This window comes from Tamandua tetradactyla, chromosome 4, assembly GCF_023851605.1.
Source record: "Tamandua tetradactyla isolate mTamTet1 chromosome 4, mTamTet1.pri, whole genome shotgun sequence".
NCBI lineage: Eukaryota > Metazoa > Chordata > Mammalia > Pilosa > Myrmecophagidae > Tamandua > Tamandua tetradactyla.
In genome coordinates this window covers 190424266-190446897 of record NC_135330.1, presented here as the reverse complement: position 1 = coordinate 190446897, position 22632 = coordinate 190424266, and the positions used below count along the sequence as shown (strand labels likewise).

Here is a 22632-nt window from a genome sequence, read left to right as displayed (position 1 = left end):
ATAATTTGAAATCTTTAATGTATTATAAATTTTAGTTCTTTTAGGTTTACTTCTAGAATTGTTATAATTCACCTCACTTGTGTTCTGATAAAACTAGTTAGTGTAACCAGTGAAGGTTTTTATTTTTTGAAAAACAATCTCCTAATCATTAGGATCAAGTCTCATTTGATCAAAAACTGACATTGACATGGCAAAACTATCATGTTACTTCAAGGAGTAAGTACCCAAAAAAATAAGTATGATTTCTCATATGAAATATAAATGATAAATACAATAAGTAGATAAAAAAACAAGACAATGTTTAATTTTATTAAATTTATTGTTCATTTTAAAGCAATTCAATTACAGAGTAACATGACAATTCAAACTTGTTCACAAAAAGTGATGACTGAGTTCTATTGTTAAGCTCTGCTACATTACACCACTTATCACTTGATTAAAGATCGATTAGCGAACATTTACAAAGGCACCAATGTGTACCTTGACAGATTCAATACATTCAAGATTTCAATTCAGAAATTTCTTTCCAACATTTTGGAAAATGTTCTTGGATGCACAATGATTAGTTATCCTTTTCCCATTCATTACTTTAAAGATTTTGGCTGAGTTTGTTTGACAAGAATAGCATCAAACTTACTAGACTCTCTTTTTAACTAGTTTTTTTTTTTAACTAAGCAGAATACAAAATCTAGAAATCTCTCAATTGATAAATAATTTACTAAAATTATTCAATAAATTTCAAAGTACAATCTTCAGTCTTATTTTCAAGCACAGTGATCAGTGCATCTCAATGTTGAGGGGACTGCCAAAGTAATATATACAGATTAAAATTTTAACTTTCAAAAGAAATCAAAGCCTTCAAGTTGCCCAATGAAAAATGAGGTTTGTAATATTCAAAAAAGGTAGTGTAAAATTATAAAGCATTTTTAAAAAAATTAAAGAACTACATTTTACTACACTGGGACAGAATCTGGACTTTCAAATAGCTTCTTCTACCCAGAAAATAAAAAATAGCAACTAATAGCAGCTACAGTTCTCACACTATTAAAAAAATAAATTAAAAAAAGGATTTTTACATCCAGTTTGAGACCAGTTTGAGAATAAAATATCTGCCTAGCAGTTCTTTTGTAAAATGTTACTATAGGAAAAAGAAACTAAGCACATTACTTTTTTATTTCTAACAAAAATAGTATGTAGAAAACACATGTCCAGTTTCTTTAACATCGAGAGACTTAAGTGTCACATGTTAACGGGAGGCACTGCTGGTGGAAGACCCTAAAGAATAATTTACACCACAGCCCTCGGCCCTCCAAGCCACAGTTACTCAAATAACAGGCTTTCTGTTGTGGGTGAGTCTGTAAGAGCAACAGAACACAGCTTTCCTCATCACCAAATTCAGGATATAAATAATCAATAACTTATACCTAATGATGATAAGACTTTGCATTGCACAATGGGGGCATGATACTTTGAATTGTGTACCTTCATACAAATTCTGAAGGTCAGATCATTTATAAAACTAGTAGGCAAACATATATACCATTTTTTTAAATAGTAAAAACTCATGATAAATATCTCCCATGCCAAAGTATTAGTATATAATACACTCTGGTCACCATATAAATTAGTATAACTACAAGAAAGCAGAATCTAAATCCTTCAGGCAAAAACTAAGTAAACAGTTCAGAAGTCTGCTTTGAGATCTAAATCAATGAGAGACTATTAGTTACACAATTAAAACCAAGTTAGTGGTAATATACCCAATGATGGCCCAAAGTGAAATATTTATGTTGAGTAACATTTTACAAGTTACTGTATAACATAGTCACACAAACAAAATCAGGTTTCGCACTGCAATTAGTGTATTCCAGAATAAATTCTACTTTCTTTAAAGTAAAACTGCAATCACAGGAAAATGATTAAAGTGCTAAAAATTCTTCGTAATTTTCCATAATCACTCAGAATGTCTAATTAGTATGGTTATTCTTTAAGTCATATTTTAAAATAATTTTTCTTAAAAAAAAAAAAAAAGGCAAAAAAAAGCCTTTTCCCCAGTTTATAAAAGCTTTACTCTTACTGACTTAGTGGGGACTATACCTTTGGTTCCTAAATACAACAAAATCACAAAACCACAAGAAACTAAGGTTAAATACTTAAAATTTACTATTTAACACTACACCTTAAATTTCCAAACCTACACTAAAAGCTAAAAAGTTAGAATTCTAACAAAATATCTCAGCTTTCCCTAAATACAGCAGCTAAGTCACATGAGAAAAGTCTTATTATGTAAACATCATAAACCTTTAAAATAGTAAAACACAACGGCAAAACTCAACCCCAGGACATTAGCACTCAAAAAAAATCTATCATAAGTTAAAATTACATTGAAAAGCCTAACGTAAATGCCTTAAGTTTTTTAAAAGGCTTGGGAAGCACTTGTGAACAAGTGTACTCAAGATCTACCAACATGTAACTTAACCATGTACTGATGCTTATCTAATAAATAGCCTGCTGGTTTTTATTTTTAGCAATTCTCTTCTGCCTTCAGAACCAGAAGCTATAAATCACACATGCCTTGGCCCTATTTTATACGTACAGTTTTTTCATTAAAAAAGCACTAACAGGGCAGGCCACAGTGGCTCAGCAGACAGAGTTCTCGCCTGCCATATCAGAGACCAGGATTCAATTCCCAGTGCCTGCCCATGCAAAAAAAAAAAAAAAAAAAGCATAAAAAAGGCTCCAGAAGTCACTTAACCCCATTCCTCCACGTCCAAGAAAGACTACATATAAACCATCTTCATTCAGGAGGTAGCAGTCTAAGAAGCCATCGCTCTGTGCCCATATTTACACAATGAAGTCAAGATTTAACATGCAAATAAAAACAAAATCCTTCTGATAACTCAAATCTTGCACAGATCAACGGTAATGCATAAAAACAGTGCACAGGCCCTATTTAGTTTCATCTATATGGTCTTTAGAATTTGTTACTGGCACTTAAAGATTTCATAAAAGTTGCAGGGAGCACAATGCAATAAATAGGGCAATTTTGAAATGGGGTACAACCCCTAAAATCATTACATATGTACCTAACAGTGTTTGTAAATCTTGCAATAATGGTGACATGACTAAAATGACTAATATTATTAATATTTGACTTAAAGAGGCATAAAGGGATAGACTATGGAGACTGGGCAATCTTCAGAGGGAAAAAAACAGAGAAGATAAGACAATGCAAAATTGTATCAATTATTTCTCAGTTCCAAAAATCCATATAATTCAAAATGAAAATATGTTAAGATTGCTTAGGTTGAGAAATTATAATTTCTGTCTCCTGATTAGAAGCCCCTTTATAAAGGCTTTAAAATTGAAGGTAATATGGAAGCACTCAGTTTCCCCAAGGTCTGGCAAAACCACAGATAAAATTAGAGCATATGAGCAAAAGGTTTGCCAAGATTATTACTCTAAATTAACCTAATATCCTCTACCACCTCAGAGGGCAAAGACCACATCTGTTTTATTAATCTTTAAATCCTCCAGCCTAGGGCAGGCCACGGTGGCTCAGCAGGCAGAGGTCTTGCCTGCCACGCCAGAGACCTGGGATCAATTCCTGGTGCCTGCCCATGCAAAAATAATAATAAAATAAAATAATCCTCCACCCTAGTACATAGCAGGTGCTTAAATATACTGAATGAACATCTACCTTCACATATCCATGAGCCAAAATGTACGAGGGAAAAACCTATAAATCTCTGAAGATAAGACTGTTCATATAAAAACATTTTTAAAAACTCCTTTTAACAGGGTTTTTTTTTTCAATTTTAGTTGTATAATATACAGTAATTCACCTACTGCATAACATTTTAGATGATTACCTTTCTTTAGTTTACTTCTTAGAATGAAAATCTATTACGCTTTAAAAACACTTAACCAAACTATTCTCTGAGCTACATTAGTGCTTAATATTGACTTCCGAAAAGTAAACTGGTTTATGTACAGTTTGATTAGTTTCTGATGGCTGAAATTATGGGATTGATCTCTTTAGGAATCTCCATAACTTGAGAATGCAATCTTACACTCCAGCCAACTACAGAGCCACCATTCACATGGGTCCAGCCCACGGAGTATGGAGGATTTGGCATAAATCCACCACTGACCCTTTAATGATGACAAGTCTATTCTGTCATCTCCCACCACCCACAGTGAAAACTAGATAATTCTTTCCTGGTAAAGGCAGCCTAAAAGCAACTTACCTAGGTATATGATTTTTACTTTCTTACATTATAATTTACTACTGGCCTATCTATATGGGACTATTAGCCCAGAAAGACACAAGCCATATAACTAACAAGCATTAGCCCAAAACTTAAGAACGATTAAAGAAAAAAATCAATATTCATTTAGACTGTACTTTTTTATGTCAAATTTCAAACCAGACAAAAGGGGATGTAGGAGTCAAAAAGACAAATGATAACTTCAGAAATATATAAGGACCAAATTAAACATTATAGAATTTTGATCAGAAAATTGTTTCTCTGGCTAAAAGTGGAATTAAACCAAGTACTAAAATTTTCTGCTTCCCGTGTCTCACCAATTACTTTAAGTTGCTTGACTCTGCAATTCATACATGATATGCAATTCCAGAGCATCTCAAAACATCTTTTTCCTGGTCCTGCTACTATAATATTCACTTTGAAAAGGCTACCAATGAATCCAGCATGTATCATTTTCAAAATTTGGTTTAAAGGAAATAAAATGTTTTCAATCAACATACATATAAAAAACCTACTGATCTTCAATACTCCTTTAATCAATAAAATTGTACTTCATCCTGAATGTGAGTATTTCATAACTGCCATGTATGAGGAAAATGAGAATGCACCATTTATCTGTATCATATGTGAAAATTGTAACCTATGGCTGGATTACCTCCAACTTTAAACAATAAATGACACAATCACAGTTTTATAATCTAGTAACCTTAAATGTAATTCAGTAGTGAAACACCATGTTCTCAAGGGCATTTATAGCAATACAGCAGATATCATTAGTTAACAATATTCAATGTCTAGCTGATGTATAATTATTGCTAAGACTACCCTGCATTTTCTACTAGGTATATGATTATAATTGTGTCCATCACAATTTTTAGATTGTGGAACAGCTATTCATAGCTGTTCAGTGCTAACACAAAAGGAAGACTTATGAAAATGCACATAAATGTTCTGCTTTTTAACATAAGAAGCTATAACTTGAATGCATTCAGACCTGTAGCAGGCTGTTGCTGCTGCGTAAGTGTTGCAGCCATGGCAACGGCTGCTGCGTTTGGCATGTTGCTGAAAGGGGTGGGCCCAGTAGTAACTCTGGGAGTATTCTGCCACTTCTTAGCTTCTGCTCGCCTGGCTTCAAACACGTCTACAGCGTCTCCCAAGAACATTTTCCTGTAGCCAAGGTACTGTTCTTTGAGCACCTAAAACAATGAAAAAAAAAAAAAAGGCTAATCAAATTCTGCGTTGACTTGAGTAATATGTGAATGAATATAACTATGAAATAAACTACCCAAGATAGATTATAGGCAATGTCAATATTATACTTTACATCTAAACTATTGTTAGTGCATGCTGGATTGGGAAGTGACATGTCTGGGAGTTCTAGCACTCTTTTGAATACTTTCTTCCCTAATTTTGTCACACATTTTTACAATACACTGCCAACAATTATTCTGGCTTTGTGAGGTTCTGTATAAAATGAGTTAGCTAGGGCGGGCCACGGTGGCTCAGCAGGCAAGAATGCTTGCCTGCCATGCCAGAGGACCAGGGTTCGATTCCCGGTGCCTGCCCATGTAAAAAATTAAAAAAAAAAAAAAAAATGAGTTAGCTAAATTAAGCAGAATAAGCAGATAATCAGAATAGTATTCAAATTGCTTTTTAAACATTTCAGCTTTGTAAAATTTTTTCCCCAAAAGTCCAACCTTTTAATAACCTTTAGACTCAGAAAGCTTAAAAAAAAAAAAAGCCAGCACTAAATATCTATTCATTAAATACATTTTTTTGAAAGACCTGTGTGACATTTTAAAACAAGACGTTACCTCAGCAGAGAGAAATTTTGAAGGGAATAGGGAGGACTTTTGTTTTATTAGTCAATATTGCTTGAATACTTTTTGAGAATGATTCAGCTTGAGCTTGTATAACCAAAAAAGAAAAGAAAGAGTTTAGAATTTAGTTCAGAGGTAGAAAGAAGAATTACCAAGTTCATGAAGTGGGCTGGCTTACCCAACCCAAAACCTGCCTTGATTAAGGCTATTAATAGAAATGAATCTTTTCACATTAGAATCATGAAATACTTTCATTAAAGGTTTAACCTAATTTCAACAGGCTTTATACTAGCTTTTGAAGAGATGAAGAATTTTTGTATTTCCTACCTATTCTTAGCAGAAATTAATAAATATTAGGATCTCTGGTTATAACAGGTAATCTTATTGCTATTTTTTGTCTTTAAAAACTGCTATCCTCCTTTTGTGAGGATGTCAGTATTATGTTCCAGTTCCAAATTCTGCTATTTCTATAAAAACTGGGGAAAAAGCAGGGAGTCAGAAGATGGGCATGTGATATAAGGAGAAAAAAACAGAATCGATCTCCTCTAATTCCATTTTCCATTTCTGTGTAATTACGTGCACATACTCTTTCAGTCCTTGGTGTCAGCACCCAGACATTTTAGTTCTACTTTAGATACTAGGAAATAATGACATGCACAAGAAAAATATAAGACAATTAATGAAAAAATCTGACATCAGCCACCATGATTTAAAAACTGCTAAAACTTCCAAGTTAATATCACTGAGGCCAGATTGGGTAAAGTAGCTTAAAAGTCTGTTTCAAAATATTATCTAATGAAAAACAAAAGGGACAAAAACCACCACCTGAGAGGTATATAAGAAATGAACAAGTCTAGAATTTATAGTTTGGTCACAAAATTCAGTTGAACATAAATGACAACATACCAAATCTGATCCTAGAATATTCTTTGATTTGGGGGAATGCATTAAAAAAAAAGAGTAGGTCAAAATCTCATGTTGAGTAACAGCATGATCTGAGGCTGCTGTGGGTGAATATCCGTTGCATTGCTTTTTATGGTCACATTACCAAAAAGAGTATAGTTTCCAAACTACGACAGAAGCGCAAAGGGGAAAATGTGATTGAAAAAGCAGGTATATTTAGAAATAACAAGTGTGGGATTTGCTCTAAAATTCTCTAGGGGTAAAAAGCATTTCTGTGTGGAGAATTGAAAAAGCAAGGTCAAGCGGATATGGGTAACAGCTAAGTCAGATGAACCTAAAATAGTGCCCTATTTTTGAGAATATCAGAAAACGTTTTACATATATTTGAAAACTTCAATATTAAAAATTAATTGTTTCGATTCCCAGTGCCTGCCCATGCAAAAAATAATAATAATTGTACAACAAAGACTTCAAAGTCCCAACGTACAATCTTCTTTACTGCTTTCAAAAACTAAACTAATATTTACTGTAGATTTAATTACACTTTCAAGAAAACATGATAAAAGTTCTTCCCTTAAAAAAAAGTTCCTCCCTTAAACTGAATTTGTTTTATATGGATAAAAATAAACAAATAGGGTAGGCCACGGTGGCTCAGCAGGCAGGAATGCTTGCCTGCAATGCCAGAGGACCCGGGTTTGATTCCCGGTGCCTGCCATGTAAAAAAATAAAATAAAATAAAATAAAAATAAACAAATAATGGGGGCATAAGAGGTAAAATAAACTGGGTAGATGGAAATACTAGTGCTCAATGAGAGGGAAGGGTAAGGGATATGGGATTATGAGTTTTTTCTTTTTCTTTTCTCTGGAGTGATAAAAATTTTCTTAAAAAATGATCATGGTTATAGCATTCACAATGCGACTGTGTGATTGTGAAAACCTTGTATCTGATGCTCCTTTTATCTACCTTGTCAACAGATGAGTAGAACATATGAAATAAAAATAAATAATAGGGGGAACAAATGTTAAAATAAATTTAGTTTGAAATGCTAGTGATTAATGAAAGGGAGGGGTGAGGGGTATGGTATGCATAATTTCTTTTTTTCTGTTTTCATTTTATTACTTTTTCAAATGTTCCAAGAAATGATCATGATGATGAATATGCAACTATGTGACAAAATTGTGAATTACTGATTATATATGTAGAATGGAATGATCAAAATAGGAATGTCTGTGTTTATTTGGTGTTTTTTTGGTATTTAAAAAAATTTTTTTAAAATGATCATGGTGATGAATACACAACTATGTGATGATACTATGAGCCACTGATTTTACACCATGTATGGACTGTATGTATGTGAAGATTTCTCAACAAAAATATACTTTTTTAATGTAAAAAAATGAAGTTTAGGCTTTAATCTATTAAAGCAAAAGGTCTAAAAGTGAAATGTGGTCTAAAAGTAAAAAGGTCTAAAACGAAAATGTGGTACTCTTGATTCAATTCTGCTTAACGCAGTTTAATAATCTATTTAGACTCAGGCTACAATGCTTTGAAATTTAAAGTTATTCTGAATATAAATAACTTCAAGAAAGAATTTAATTACTTTAAGCTTGAATAGGTGAGAAAAAGTACTTATATCTAACATTTCACTTATATATACAAAGTTTTAAAAAAAGAACTAACATTGATTATTACATAAAGGACAAAATATTCAGTGACAAATAATTTTATTTACATAATTTAATAAACACAAACTTTCCATGTATTTAGAAGGGGGAAATGCTGGAAGCAAGTTTTTTATGTAGTAGCCAATATATACTTAAAACATATAAAATTAAGGCAGTACAAGATGATTTAAATACTACAAAAGTGCTATTTATGGCAGTAAAGTGATGGGAACAATCGAAACGTTCAATGATATAGGATGGGTTAAACAAACTGACATGTGCATTGACATGACAAATGAAATACTAAGTAACCACTAAAAATGACACTGAAGAAACATCCTGGAAGGTTTTCATAATATACTGCTGGAAAAGGTTATTTAACAGATTGCACAGTGTACATGGACTTTCTTTTTTAAACATAGATATGAATAATGGTCATGTCTATATATGATTATGGATTATACAAGTTTTAGTCTGTTTATTTATATGCGATTTTAACTATTTCTGTAATAAGCACAGATACTTTTCTCCCCCAAATGAATAGGAGATAAAAAGATATCCAGGTAAATGAAATGCAAGTGAGAACTTACCTTTACATTTTCATGAATAGACTGAAGTTGTGCAGCTAAAGCTACAAATGTCTGATAAATTTTCTGCATAGCCATTGACAAATCTATAAAAGAAAATTATATTATCACAAAAATACATATATAAGAACTTTACTTTTCTATTATTTATGAATCTAAACTTTGGTATTGTGAGTGTATAGGAAAAAAAATTATCACTGATATTTCCAAAGACGTCTACCTAAGTAATGTGGGGGGAGGCAGTAAGATTTCCATGCTGGTTAACATGGTCACAATTTATAATAAAGCATTTTATTATATGTTCTAATCAAGGATCATTAAGAACATTTTCCAATGGAAGCTTAATATCTTCTACACAACAACAAAGTGCTATTAAAACAACTACCACAGAAAGCACATCACCTTGAGGGGTTATGTGTGAGTTGTTTGCTTGCGTGGCAAGATGGTTTTCTAGGTCTTCAATCTGCTGTCTGTATTGCTGAAGCTGTACTTCAAACTGCTGAACCAAGATTCTGAAGTAGCTATATAAAAACATTTTTAAAATTAAATCATATTTTTTAAAACACTATTTTCTTCACATTCTAAATATCAAATAAATGCCCCATTTGAGTAAGACCTTTGAATTAGTTTGACAGCGCAATATATCTTCAATTGGCACAAATATTATTGAAACAAAAAACCATGTAGGAAGTTCTCAGGGCAACAAAAACAGATGCATATCCTTACTCAAATCATGCGTGACAAACCTAAAGTAACGGATATTCTACAAAATAATGTAATATTATTCAAAATTATCAAGGTCATGAAAGAAAAGGAAAGACTGAAGCAACAGACTGGAAAAGACAAGGGAGAAATAACAACTAAATGCAGCGCAATTCCCTGACAGGATCCTGGAACAGAAAGAGAAGTGAAAAAAACTGCTAAAATTGTAATAAGGTCTATAGTCTAGTTAATAATGTTGTATCTGTATTAATTTTCTTTTCTTGATGATTATACCACAGTTATATAATATGTTAACATTTGGGGAAGCAAGATAAAAAATACAAGGGAATTCTTTGTGCTACTGGTTTGCAAGTTTTCTTTAAGCCTACAATAAGTTCAAAATAAGAAGTTAAAAAACAAGTGCAGCAGAGGAGCACAGATAGTTCAGTGATAGAATTCTCACCTGCCATGCAGAAGATACAGGTTCGATTCCAGGCCTATGCACTCCAAAAAAAAAACATTCAACAAATGGTGCTACAATAATGGGACAGTCACACGGAAAAGAATGAAATGTGACCCATACCACATAGCATATAAAGGAAAAACAAAAAAACAAACAAGTACAACTGTCAACCAGATTTTACAACCATATACTTACAGTTCTAATATTAATAAAATTTACCATCTGAAATGACTATAGTATACTAAAGAAAGAGCATTTAATTATTACTATTTTTCTGATAAATATAACCACAGAGAATTCTAAAAAGATTTAAAAAAGGAGTCTGCCCATTATGCCATAACAAATGGGGAACTACGGAAGCTTTCTAAGTGGAAAATAATACAATTCAACCAGTTTCAAAATGTGTGTTGACGGCAAAGTGAAGAACAGTACAGAGGATAAAACACTAGGGGGGTCCACCCAGGGGGACCTTATTATATGTCTGTCTTACCATGTTTACAGGCTATTATAACAGAGAAATAAGACATAAATCTCAGAAGATTAAATGATACAGGTTTAAAAAAAAAAGGAGCCTCAAGCTAAATCTGAACTTTAAAACTATAAATGTGGAATTATACTGTGGTACTGAGATCAACCTATTGTCTTAGTCTGATGCTTTCTTTGTTTAAAAAAAAAGTTCCTACCATGTACCACATCCCATGTTAATCCAAGAAAGGTCTGTACATTAGATAACAGGAGTGTCACTGTCATTGTTAATTTCCTGAATTTGATAATGGTATTAGGTTAAGAGAATATCCTTTTTTTTAAGAAACACACAATGATGTACCAAAATGTAAAGGGGCATTCACATCTGCAAATAGCAAACTGTTCAGGAAAAAATATATATATACACACATATATAGAGAGGAACACCACAAAACTGGTAAAAGTATTAATACATAGGGGATCTGGATAAAAGGTATTTGGGAACTCTTTGTTTGACTCATGGCACTTTTCTGCAACTCTTAAATTATAGAATAATAAAGGAAAAAAAGGGAAAAAAGGACAAGGTACCAAGAGTTAGAGCACAGCCTACCACTCACAAGCTTACGATTTCACCTCTTCTACCTCAAGACTAGATAACAGCCTGAGAGGTTTTGTGAAAAATATGAGCTAAAACGTGAAGTTTTAAGCAGGATGCTTGGAATATAGTAAGCATTTGATATATATTAGCTATTATTATCTCTATAAACATGAAAGGATATAAGAAAAGACCAAAGATATCACATGTATAGAAACTAGACAGAGGTGCTGAGTGGTGAGGGTTACAGGTGGGTTTTTTATTTGCTTTTATTTATCGGTGTTTTCTAATTTTTATTCCTGAAGATGTATTCCCTACATATATGTATAAAATCTATGTAAATAAGCTAAAGTGTTAAACTATGTTTAGTGTGTCCTGTTTAAGGATGGGACTATTGCAAAATTATTTTTAAAGTCCTACTAGGTAAAAGCATAAACTTCAAATTTAGTAAAGGAGAATACACTGAAAATTAAGCTAAAAAATCCATGTGAAGTGCTTATTTAACCTGCCTGCCACATAAACAACTAAAACTTCTTAGCTTGTATATTATTATTACTGTTTTGTTTTCTTAAAGTGCGACACATTTGTTTGAAATATCTAGTAACTTACTCAGCAGGAGCTGTATTTTCATGATGAAATCCAGGTGGGGTTTTCTGGGTTCGTAAAGCTATTTCAGCATTCTTCAACTCCTAATATACCAGAAGTTTTAGGGAAAAAAAAAGCCAGTTAGGATAAAATATCAACTATTCCTCGCCTGAAACTTCAAATTATGCAATTACTGGTGGTTCATGCTATGAGAACCTATTACAGAAGCAGTTGCTTTATAACAGGTTGCTAAAACTTTTTCCAGAAAAGATAAATTATAAACTTCATGATAAAAAGGCAACAAGTTGTTGGTCCACTTTAAGTTACTATATTTCTCTAGGCCTCATAAAGCTAATGCATCTACAATGAAAGACCATGCTACCATTTTTTAGATTTTCATTAACATAAAAATGTAAAAAATACTATTTAAAAAAAGGTAGAGTTGTGATAATCATGTCGAGGCTGATGATGGCAGCAGGTAACATTCAGGTACTTACTCTGTAACAAGTATGTTAAAGGCTTTATTTTAAACCTTAATCAACCCTCATAAATATACTATATAATTATCATATAATTATATAATTATACCATATTAACATAGTATAATAACCCTAAAATGTAGGTACTATTGTTTACCTGTGTAGAGATTAAGAAATTGAGTTCCAGAGACAATAGCAGTGCCCAATGCCATGGAACTGGAAGAACTAATAAACAAATCTAAGTAACCTAATCCTTTGTATAAAGTTTGCACATACAACCTTTCTCATATTCCTTCCTACTGTTCCTCATGCCACTTCTATCTTCTAGTCAAAGGTTTCCAAGACAAAAATTCTGTTTCACCTCCTCACATTTTACATTCCTATGATTTCACTGCTTTGTCAACATCTATTTAAGTTTCTCTCGCTAGGGAAAATAAAGCACCTTTCTATTCTTCTGTACCAACCTCCTGTCCTTGTTTTACACTAAGTTTCTCAACAAACAAAACAAAACAAAAACTAGTTTTCAAAGTCTCCACAAGTTCTTTCCACTCTTTAGCTCAGGCTCCTATCCTACCCCAATGAAGTACGAATTCCCGGGAGAGGTCTGGACCATTCTCTGACCCTAGCCTACCTCTCTAAGCACTGACTTGTGCCAAGCCCAGACTCACACCAAATGCTCCCATAACACTAGATGCACACAATAAAATGTGCCTATTAAACACCACCACGCCTTTGCACATATAGCTCCTTTTCTTGGAATGCCCTCCCAGACATTCTCCTTCCTTCTTACCCACCTACATATGTCTCAAGACTCAATGCAAAGGTATTCTACCATGGACAGGTCATAAAAGCACCCATTCAAGCCCTTTGTGTCCCAACCATATCCTGTACCTGGAACACATTAGCTGACTAACATAACTCTCTCTACCCAATATACCGTAAGCTTTTTGATCCCAAATGTATTAAAATGCCTGGCACATAAAAGACCCCTAAAACATGCTCATGAAATAAACAGCTGAACTCAGTAATAGAAGTTCATTATATTGAAGTTAGGATACCCATTTGGCATCCCATTCCCATCCCCACCCCCCAAAAAAGAGGACTTTTACCATCCTTCTTATAAATCTCAAAAATAAGGTATAAAAGCCTTCGCTTTATTTTCCACAAGGCTCTGGGCTCTGCAACAACACTACCCCTCACTCCAGAATTAGTTTACTTTCATATTTGATTAAATTTCCCAGAGAGGCTTTCTTGAAAAAAAAGTTTTAGGGTTAAATAAGAATGATAAAATTAAAAAAAAAAGAATGACAACCATTTCATTGAGAGATTCAGAACATTTTTCTTTTCAATTGTTAATTCACCAGAATATACACAGAATACTAGTTCCTGTATACTGGAGAAGAGTAATATAATATTTCTTTGGTATTGTCTATATACTTAGCTCTGATGTGTCTTCTTTAAAGAAACTTGCTTTAACCTCTACCCTCTTCTTCTGCCACCTCTGTACTCTACCTAATGATAATTTTCTTCATCTGACCCATTGGACTTTTAGTACCTTTGGAGTTAACACTTATATCTCTGAAAGTCTATTGGCAATTTTGGTGCATAACAGTTGCCCCACTAATATTTATGATATCAATCAGTTTTAAAGTTACAAGGATTCTATCATAAATAGCATTCATTTAACTTTTACTAGAGTTTATCTCCTTTAAACTCACGTAAATTAAATAATTTCCTATTTAATCTACATGTGAAATTTTAATTTCATATAATTTTTATACATTCTCCAGTCTAAATACATAATTAAAATCCTCTTCCTCCTAGAAAGTACATGTCTAGTGATATAAAAAGGAAGAATAAGTGGGGAAGAAACAAGGGTACTATTTTATTTATATATTTGACCAAACAATCTGTTAGAGACCAGGAAATCTGAAAGCAGACTGCAAAGCCTTTAAATTCCCTTTAACAACTTCATAGTTTAGAACAGCTATTTTACTAACAATTTTTATGAATAGATGCAAAGGATTCTCTAATACCTGACTAAAAGGTATGTAAGCACCTTTAAAATTTAATTTAAAATATAACCACTTCATTTATGAAGAACATAGCACTTTAATAAGTCTACATTAAAGAGGCATATCACAGGATGTTCTTTACCAGATCAGGGCTAACTTTAGGGAAAGAAATATAGACCGCCATGATCAGATCAAGTATATTTTAAAATTGCAATAAACACAAATAAATTACTGATCATCACTCTTCTGGACTGAAGTAGAACTATATATTATGTTAGAATATATATATAATACAATAGGGAATAAAAAGACTAGTCTCATAATTATTTTTATTAACCAAGATACAAGAAAGCCATCAGTTAAATTTAGGTGAAAGTCATCAGTTAAATTTAGTTAATCTATAAAGCATAATACAATTTTTAGATAATTAACAGATTAAAAGCACATTATTTTCTTCTGAACTGCTATCTTCTACCTTGTAAGACATAACAATTAATCTAGCAGGCACTCTTATAAAACAAAATGTTGAAGAAATAAGTTCTAGAGTCAGAATACAGGGTCTGAATCCAGCTCTTCCACTTATTAACAAAGCTCTCCATTTGCTCTCTTATTTATAAAATAAGGATAATAGTAGTACCTACTGCAAAGAGCTGTAGGTAAATTAAACTGCAAAAACCACACGGAACACTATCTCTTACAATGAAACTCAATAAAACCTGGCTATATCATAGGAATTTAAAAAGCAAACGAGCTATCTGATTTCTTACAGTATGCCTGAATTAAACTTTATAACTAAAATTAAAAAGTTAATTCGATTTAAAAAAAAAGTTTTTGGTAAAATGGTTATAACTTAGTATACCTGAGCAGTTTCTATTTTCAATTTGTCAATATTGAGAATGTTTTTCTGTAATCCACTGGCAGCCAATGAGAGAAGCTGCTTTAAAGCTTTAATATCTTCTTGTACTTTAAGCATAGCTTTTGAAGACATTCTACTAATTTCTTCTTGGACTTGTTTTTGTTCCTTCACAAATTTCCTAAAAAATAAATAAAACTGGGTTTTAAAAGAAGACATCTTTGGTTTCCTAGAGCAAAAAAAAAAGGCATTTAAAACATGTTGGCTAGGGTATGGGAGATGACCCCCGGTGATGAGCCTGGCCCTGGTACCATGGGATTAACAATGTCATCCTGACCAAAAAGGGGAAAAGTATAACAAATAAGGTATCAGTGGCTCAGAGAGTTCAAATAGAGTCAAGAGACTATGCTGGAGGTCACTCTTACACATGCCTCATTTAGATATTGCTGCCTATCTTAACTTGCCAAATCCCAACCAAAACCATTCCTACCAATCCTAAAGAATATCTAGGGCATTATACAAGATTCAACAAAGGTTCCATGTAGTAAGGTAACTCTCCAAAACCTACAACCTCCACATGGGTCCCTGGATCAGCTAAATCCTGAAATGTAGGGGGGGCCAACCCTTCCAGAACATCATCACATTCCATCCCCCATCCCACATTATCGACTGTCTCTTTTAAGATGAAAAAGTTAGAATGGACATAACCCAAATAGCCCTAAAGAGCAAGACAGAAAGAACAAAGGTGATGGAATCATACAGAGAACGTAGGATTTAACAAATGAATATGAGCACTGAATCATTAAATTGATATTTTAGTCTCCAGTATCTTAGAGGAGCTAGAAGTAAAAACTAAAATTGTGAAACTATAACCCACACCAAACTCTGAAATCTGTTCTACAACTAACTGTTGTGCTGTACTTTGAAATTTACTTTTTTTGTAATTATGTTATTTTTCACAAAAAGAAAAAAAAGTTGATTGTGATGATATAAAAATATTTATTCCTCCTAGCTTCCAATGTCCTGGAGCAGCTAGAAGGAAAAATCTAAGAGGATCATATGGTAACCCATCACAAACTCTGGGATCTGTTCTGTAACTACTTGAAGAGTGCTTTGAAAACTATTGTTCTTTTCTTTCTTTGCTTTGAATACATGTTATATTGTATAATAATAAAGTTAAAATAAAAAGATCAAAGTGATGGTGGAGTTATACAGAGAAGGTCAGGTTTAACAAATGAGCATGAGTGCTGAATCATTACACTGATACTTCTTTTAGCCTTCAGTACCTTAAAACAGCTAGAAAGAAAAACCTAAATTTGTGGAACTGTAACCCATACCAAACTCTAACATCTATTCTACAACTTAATTGCTGTGATGTACTTTGAAATTTATTGTTTTTATGTATATATATTAATTAAAGAGAAGGAAGGACATATCAGAGAAGATAGGATTTAACAAATGAGCATGACTGCTGAATCATTATATTGATATTTCTGTTGGTTTCCAGTATCTTGGAGCAGCTAGAGGAAAAACAAAAAATTATGGAAATATAACCCATACCAAACTAATCTGTTCTATAACTACTTGTTAAAATGCACTTGGAAATTTATTGCTTTTTGTATATACATTTCATAAATTAAAAAACATTTTAAAAAAATAAATAAACCATTAAAAAAAAAAAACATGTTGGCCAGAGACCAAGTATTTTAAGAAACAAAACCCAAAAAGCATCTATGCTTAAGTCTTTTACATATGGTAACTGCTGTATTTTAATTACCACTGTTCTGCTTTCTTTCCAATTTTCAAAGAGGATTAAAATTTTAATCCAAGCTCAAATGTTTAGGAGTAATAGGAGACATTCACCCTATAATATATACTACAATTTTTTGAGTCTTACTTACTTATACTTGACACTTACTGGAGATTTTCAACATCCTGGCAGATGACAGGAGGTAGATTTTCATCCTTCAGTGCTTTACTATCCCTAAAGAAAAATGCCACACATATATTCAAATTATCAAGTTTTTTCAAATAGACAGCTGTTTCTAGAATATATAAAAAGATGAGTAAATATAGAAAATGGTCCCTATTTAAGATTTACCTTGGAATTCAAAATTTTTCATAAAGAACAATAAATTTCCTGATCTATAAAATAAAGATACTAAACAAATAATTTGACATGACTTTTTCTCTATAAAGAGCAGCATCTTTTATAAATGCACATGAAATAAAACCATTTGACTAAAGAAAAAGATCAGAAAATACGACAATTGGGTGAGCTACTGAACTAAGTTCCTTCGGGCTCAAAGATTCTATGATTGACATTTTAACAGTTCGAAATAATAAAGGATTCATTAAAGAAAGTCTACAAAACTTCTCATTACAAGACTCTCAGAGTATTTCACTTTAAAATAGCTTCAATTTGTTCTTCAACATCTCCTAGAATAAGAAACTAAGACCTAGGGGTAGCTTAAGAGAATCACACATACGCTATAAGGACAAGAGCAAATTAAATTTGGCACAGTGTGATAGAATCAGGAGTTAGCTTTCACAGATCTACTGTTAACTTCTTTGATAAAACCTCAGGCAAAGCTCTGTCCCTCTCAGCTTCTTCATTTATATAATTGGGATAAAACAGCCACAAGATGTTTGTGAGGACTGAACTTGGTAATTTATGTATAAATGCTTTATCTAACATAATGCAAATCAGTGAGAAAAGATAATTGGTAATAAAAATAATGATCTTCAAACACAGATGATGTATATGGAGGCTGTTACCCATCTTAACCAAAGACCATCAGGAAATAAACTTCAAATAGTCTTGTGGTAATTTACATGTAAAATAAAAGGTACTCCAAGAGTAAAGTTTGACAAGTTGTTTAGTATTTGATAAATTAAAAAAAATACACGGTACATTTTTATTTGTTTATATTGTTTGGAGGAAAAGCCAACCACCTTCCTAGAAAGAAGTAGTTATAAGTTTTCTTAACTGACTATAAATTAAAGATTTAACCTTTCATAGTCTTTGCAGAATGTGTCAGTTTGAAGCTATTATGTACTCCAGAAAAGCCATGTCTTTTAATCCTCATTCAATATTGCTGGGTGGAATCTTTTTTATTGTTTCCATGGAGATATGACCCACCCAACTGTGGGTGGCAACTTTTGATTAGATGGTTTCCATGGAGATGTGTATCCACCCATTCAAGGTGGAACTGCTTACTGAAACCTTTTAAGAGGAAACTAATTTGGAACAAGCTTTAGAGCCACCAGAACTAAGAGCTCACAGAGTCAGAGAACTCTGGAACAGAAGGAAAATGCCCCCCAGGAAAGCCTTATACAATGAGGGAAAGCTAGCAGACATTGTCATGTGCCTTTCCAGCTGAGACAGAAACATGACTGGCCTTCTTGAAACAAGGTATCTTTCTCTAGATGCCTTAATTTGGACATTTTCTTAGTCTTGTCTTAATTTGGACATTTTCACAGCCTTAGAACTACAAACTTGCAACTTAATAAATTCTCCTTTTTAAAAGCTGTTCCATTTCTGGTATATCACATTCCAGCAGCTTACTAACTGAAACAAAGCATATGTTTATTATTTTATCTTTGACAAAAAAAATGGTTAAAAGGAAGACATATTCTTTCTAAATGGTTCCATTTACTTCCAACCATACTACCCACCCACAATTTAATAAATAAAATTCTTTAAAATATTTTAAAAAATTGTAAACTTACTCTGGTCTTGTGCCTGTTTTATCACCTAGAAAAATTAAGAAGGTTTATGTAAAAACAGATAATTTAACAACATATTCCAAACACAAGAATTAAATGAACATAAATTAAGGTATAAATATAAACTGTTGAGCATGCCTTTTGAACATTACATCATGAACTGAAAAACAAACATATCAATCAGACATTATGTAACTGGTTTGCATCTACTTTCAAAGGCAAAAGTCTTTCTTTCTCAACCATCTTCCATTAAAAAATCCTGTATGGATACTTTACAGTCATATCTCGTAGTTTAATTCCTGATAGCTTAACTTGACACTTTTTGGGCCCTATCCATATAGAATAGAACACTGTAATATGTTACATTACCTGAATTTTTCCAAATATTTTACAAAACCAATTTATATATATACTTCAATGCTGCAGAGATTTTAACAGCTCTCTCAGTATCTATTTGATAATTATTAGTAGTATACACCTGTTGGTTTGAAACTGTTATGTACCCCAGAAAAGCCATGTTCTTCTAATCCTAATCAAACCTTGTGGGGGCAGACCTATTGTTGGGTAGGACCTTTGATTAGTTTATTTCCACTGTTCCCATGGAGACATGATCAACCCAATTGTGGTTGTGGCCTTTTGATTAGATTATTTCCAGGGGTTTGTGGCCTCACCCATTCAAATGGGTCCTAATTAATACACTGAAGTCCTTTAAAGAGCCAACACAGGAGCAGTGAGAAAGATGCTTGGGGAACACAGAAGTTCCCCAAGAGATGTTAGAAAGGACTCAAAGGAGGTGAGAGAGCTGACACAAGACCCAAAGAGATGAAGACACAACACAGATGTTTGGAGATGCTAAGCCAAGAGATAAAACCCAGAGTCTGCACCAGAGAAACAAAGTGAGGACCAACAGATGCTTAGAAAGAAAGCCATTGGAAATAAGAGCTAAGAGTGCCATGTGAAATCAGAAGCCAGGAGAGAGGGTTAGCAGATGTCACCATGTGCCTTATCTATGATAGAGGAACCTGGATGTAACTGGCCTTTCTTAAGAGAAGTATACTCTTGTGGTGCCTTAATTTGGATATTTTCACAGCCTTAGAATTTGTAACTTAATAAATCCCCTTTATAAAAGTCAATCAACTTCTGGTATATTGCATTCTGGGAGATTTAGTAAACTGAAACACATTTTGGTGCCAGAGAAGTAGGATGCTGTGGTTTACAAATACCAAACATGTTGAAATAGCTTTTTACATGGACAGGGGGAAGATTCAGGAAGAACTGAGGAGGTGAATAATAAAACTTGGATTGCTTTGAAGAGACTGTTGGTAGAAATATGGGCTCAAAAAATACCTCCATGAGAACTTAAAAAGGATGTCTGTGTCATTGCAAACTGGAAGAATGGTGACCCTTATTTTAAAGTGGCAGAGAAACTGGCAAAATTGAGTCCTGGTTTTAGATGGAAGGTAGAATTTGAAGGTGACAAACTTGGATATCTAGTTGAGGAGATTCCCAAACTAAATGTGGAAAATGCAGCCTGGCTGCTTCTTGCAGCTTATGGTAAAATGTGACAAGAAAGAGATAAGCTGAGAACTATACTCTTGGGTACAAAGAAACCAGGAACTGATGGTCTGGAAAATTCTGGACTTCCATAAAGTGAGACCCCAGAGGCTACTGCCCCATGAGAGGATTTAACCAAACATGGAACCAGTCAGTCATTTCAGAAAAAGCCAGGACTGGAAACGCAATTATCCCAAAAGGATTTATGGAAAGTCCTATTGTCTGATGGGTGTATCCCTATACACTGCATGGAAAATCAAAAAAGTTTCTTGAGAGATCTATATGAACAAATTCACTGCCAGTATGGACTAAAAAGGACAGAAAAGGGATGACTGAAGGAAAAACGACTTCAAAGGGAAAGCCATGGAAGCTAAGATTTGGATCCAGGAAATCTCGGGCCAGACGAGGAGTTACATGCATGCATGTGAAGAGGGTGAGCTAGCCCCAAAAGCAGAGGGCAGGTTCAATGATTCACTGCCACCCTCAGACCTCAGAGAGGGTGAGTACATTTCCTGGGTAATGGGAAGAGTCTAACAGCTGCCACTCCACTGTTCTGAAGGGGCTGACCAGGTGCCCCAGAAATGGCAGAGACCAAGTGCTGCCCAGATGCATGGAAAGGGTGGGGCCGAGAATAAGGTGGTCTTCCCAATGTTTGGAGAGAACAGGGCTACTTTGTAAGCATTTCGAAGAGTGGGACTGCCACTCTCTCAAGGCCCAAGGATGAAATGTCATTCTATAAATGACTTTTAGACTTTGAAATCTAATGGAATTTGTCCTGAAGGTTTTAGGAACTGGTTGGGACTTTTGACCCCTGTTTTCCTTTCAATTTTTCCCTGTGGAAATGGAAATGCCCCTATGACTGGCCACCCTTTGTATCTAGACAGTTTCATCACAGGTCCACAGCCAGAGTAGAATTTTACCTTAGGACAGACCATGTCTGTAACTGACTTTGATGAGATTTTGTACTGTTTTTGACTTTGTATTGTACTTGTATTGCTCCTGAAATGGTTTAAGGCTTTTGTGATGGAATTAATGCATTCTGTATATGGAAAGAGCATGTCCTTTTGGGGTCCAGAGGGTGGAATGTGCTGGTTTGAAACTCTTATGTAACCCAGAAAGACCAGTTCTTAAATCCTAATCCATCATGTGGGGGGCAGGCCTATTGTTTGGGTGGGATCTTTTGATTAGGCTGTTTTCATGGAGACATGACTCTCCCAATTGTAGGTGTGACCTTTTGATTAGATAATTTCCATGGAGTTGTGGCCTTGCCCATTCAAATGGGTGTTAATTAGCATACTGGAGTCCTTAAAAGAGCCAACACAAGAAGCATAGATGCAGATGCTTGGGGAATAAAGAAATTCCCCAAGAGATGTTAGAAAGGACTCAAAGGAGGTGGGAGAGCTGACACCAGAACACAGAGAGATGAAGCCAAGACACAGAGATTTTGAGATGCTAAGCTAAGAGATAAAACCCAGAGTCTGCCTCAGAGAAGCAAAGTGAGGACCCATGGACACTTAGGGAGAAAACCACTGGAAACGAGCTGACAGAGCCATGTGAAACCAGATGCCACGAGAGGGAGGAGCCTTACCCTGTGACAGAGGGACCTGGACATGATCAGTTTTTTTTAAGAGAAGTAGCCCTTTCTTGGTCCCTTAATTTGGACATTTTTATGGCCTTAGAATTGTAACTTGTAACTTAATAAATCCCCTTTATAAAAGCCAATCCATTTCTGGTATATTGCATTCCAGCAGCTTTAATGCTGCTCCAATGAATGTCTTTATCCACAAATACTTGTGCACTATTTTATTTCTATTTTTGAAAGAAGAATCTACAGGTCAAAGAGGGTGCCTCCGTCATATCACCAAACTAATCACTTAAAAATACTGTCACAATTTACCTTCCCATCTACCACAGATAAGAGTGACTTTTTTATCACACCCTCAGCA

The 22632-nt window shown here is 33.8% G+C and overlaps 1 protein-coding gene across 3 annotated transcripts in view; it reads right to left on the bottom strand.

Moving 5' to 3' along the window:
- NUP58 (nucleoporin 58) overlaps nt 1-22632 on the bottom strand; it is a 64902-nt gene that overhangs the window by 19168 nt on the left and 23102 nt on the right. For all 3 annotated transcript variants that reach the window (XM_077158859.1, XM_077158858.1, XM_077158856.1), the window contains 7 exons: nt 19136-19160; nt 17322-17387; nt 15410-15584; nt 12081-12160; nt 9649-9767; nt 9250-9332; nt 5266-5467 (listed from right to left, as the gene is read on the bottom strand). In XM_077158859.1, the coding sequence (XP_077014974.1) occupies nt 5266-5467; nt 9250-9332; nt 9649-9767; nt 12081-12160; nt 15410-15584; nt 17322-17387; nt 19136-19160 (750 nt within the window). The remainder of the gene's footprint in view (nt 1-5265; nt 5468-9249; nt 9333-9648; nt 9768-12080; nt 12161-15409; nt 15585-17321; nt 17388-19135; nt 19161-22632) is intronic.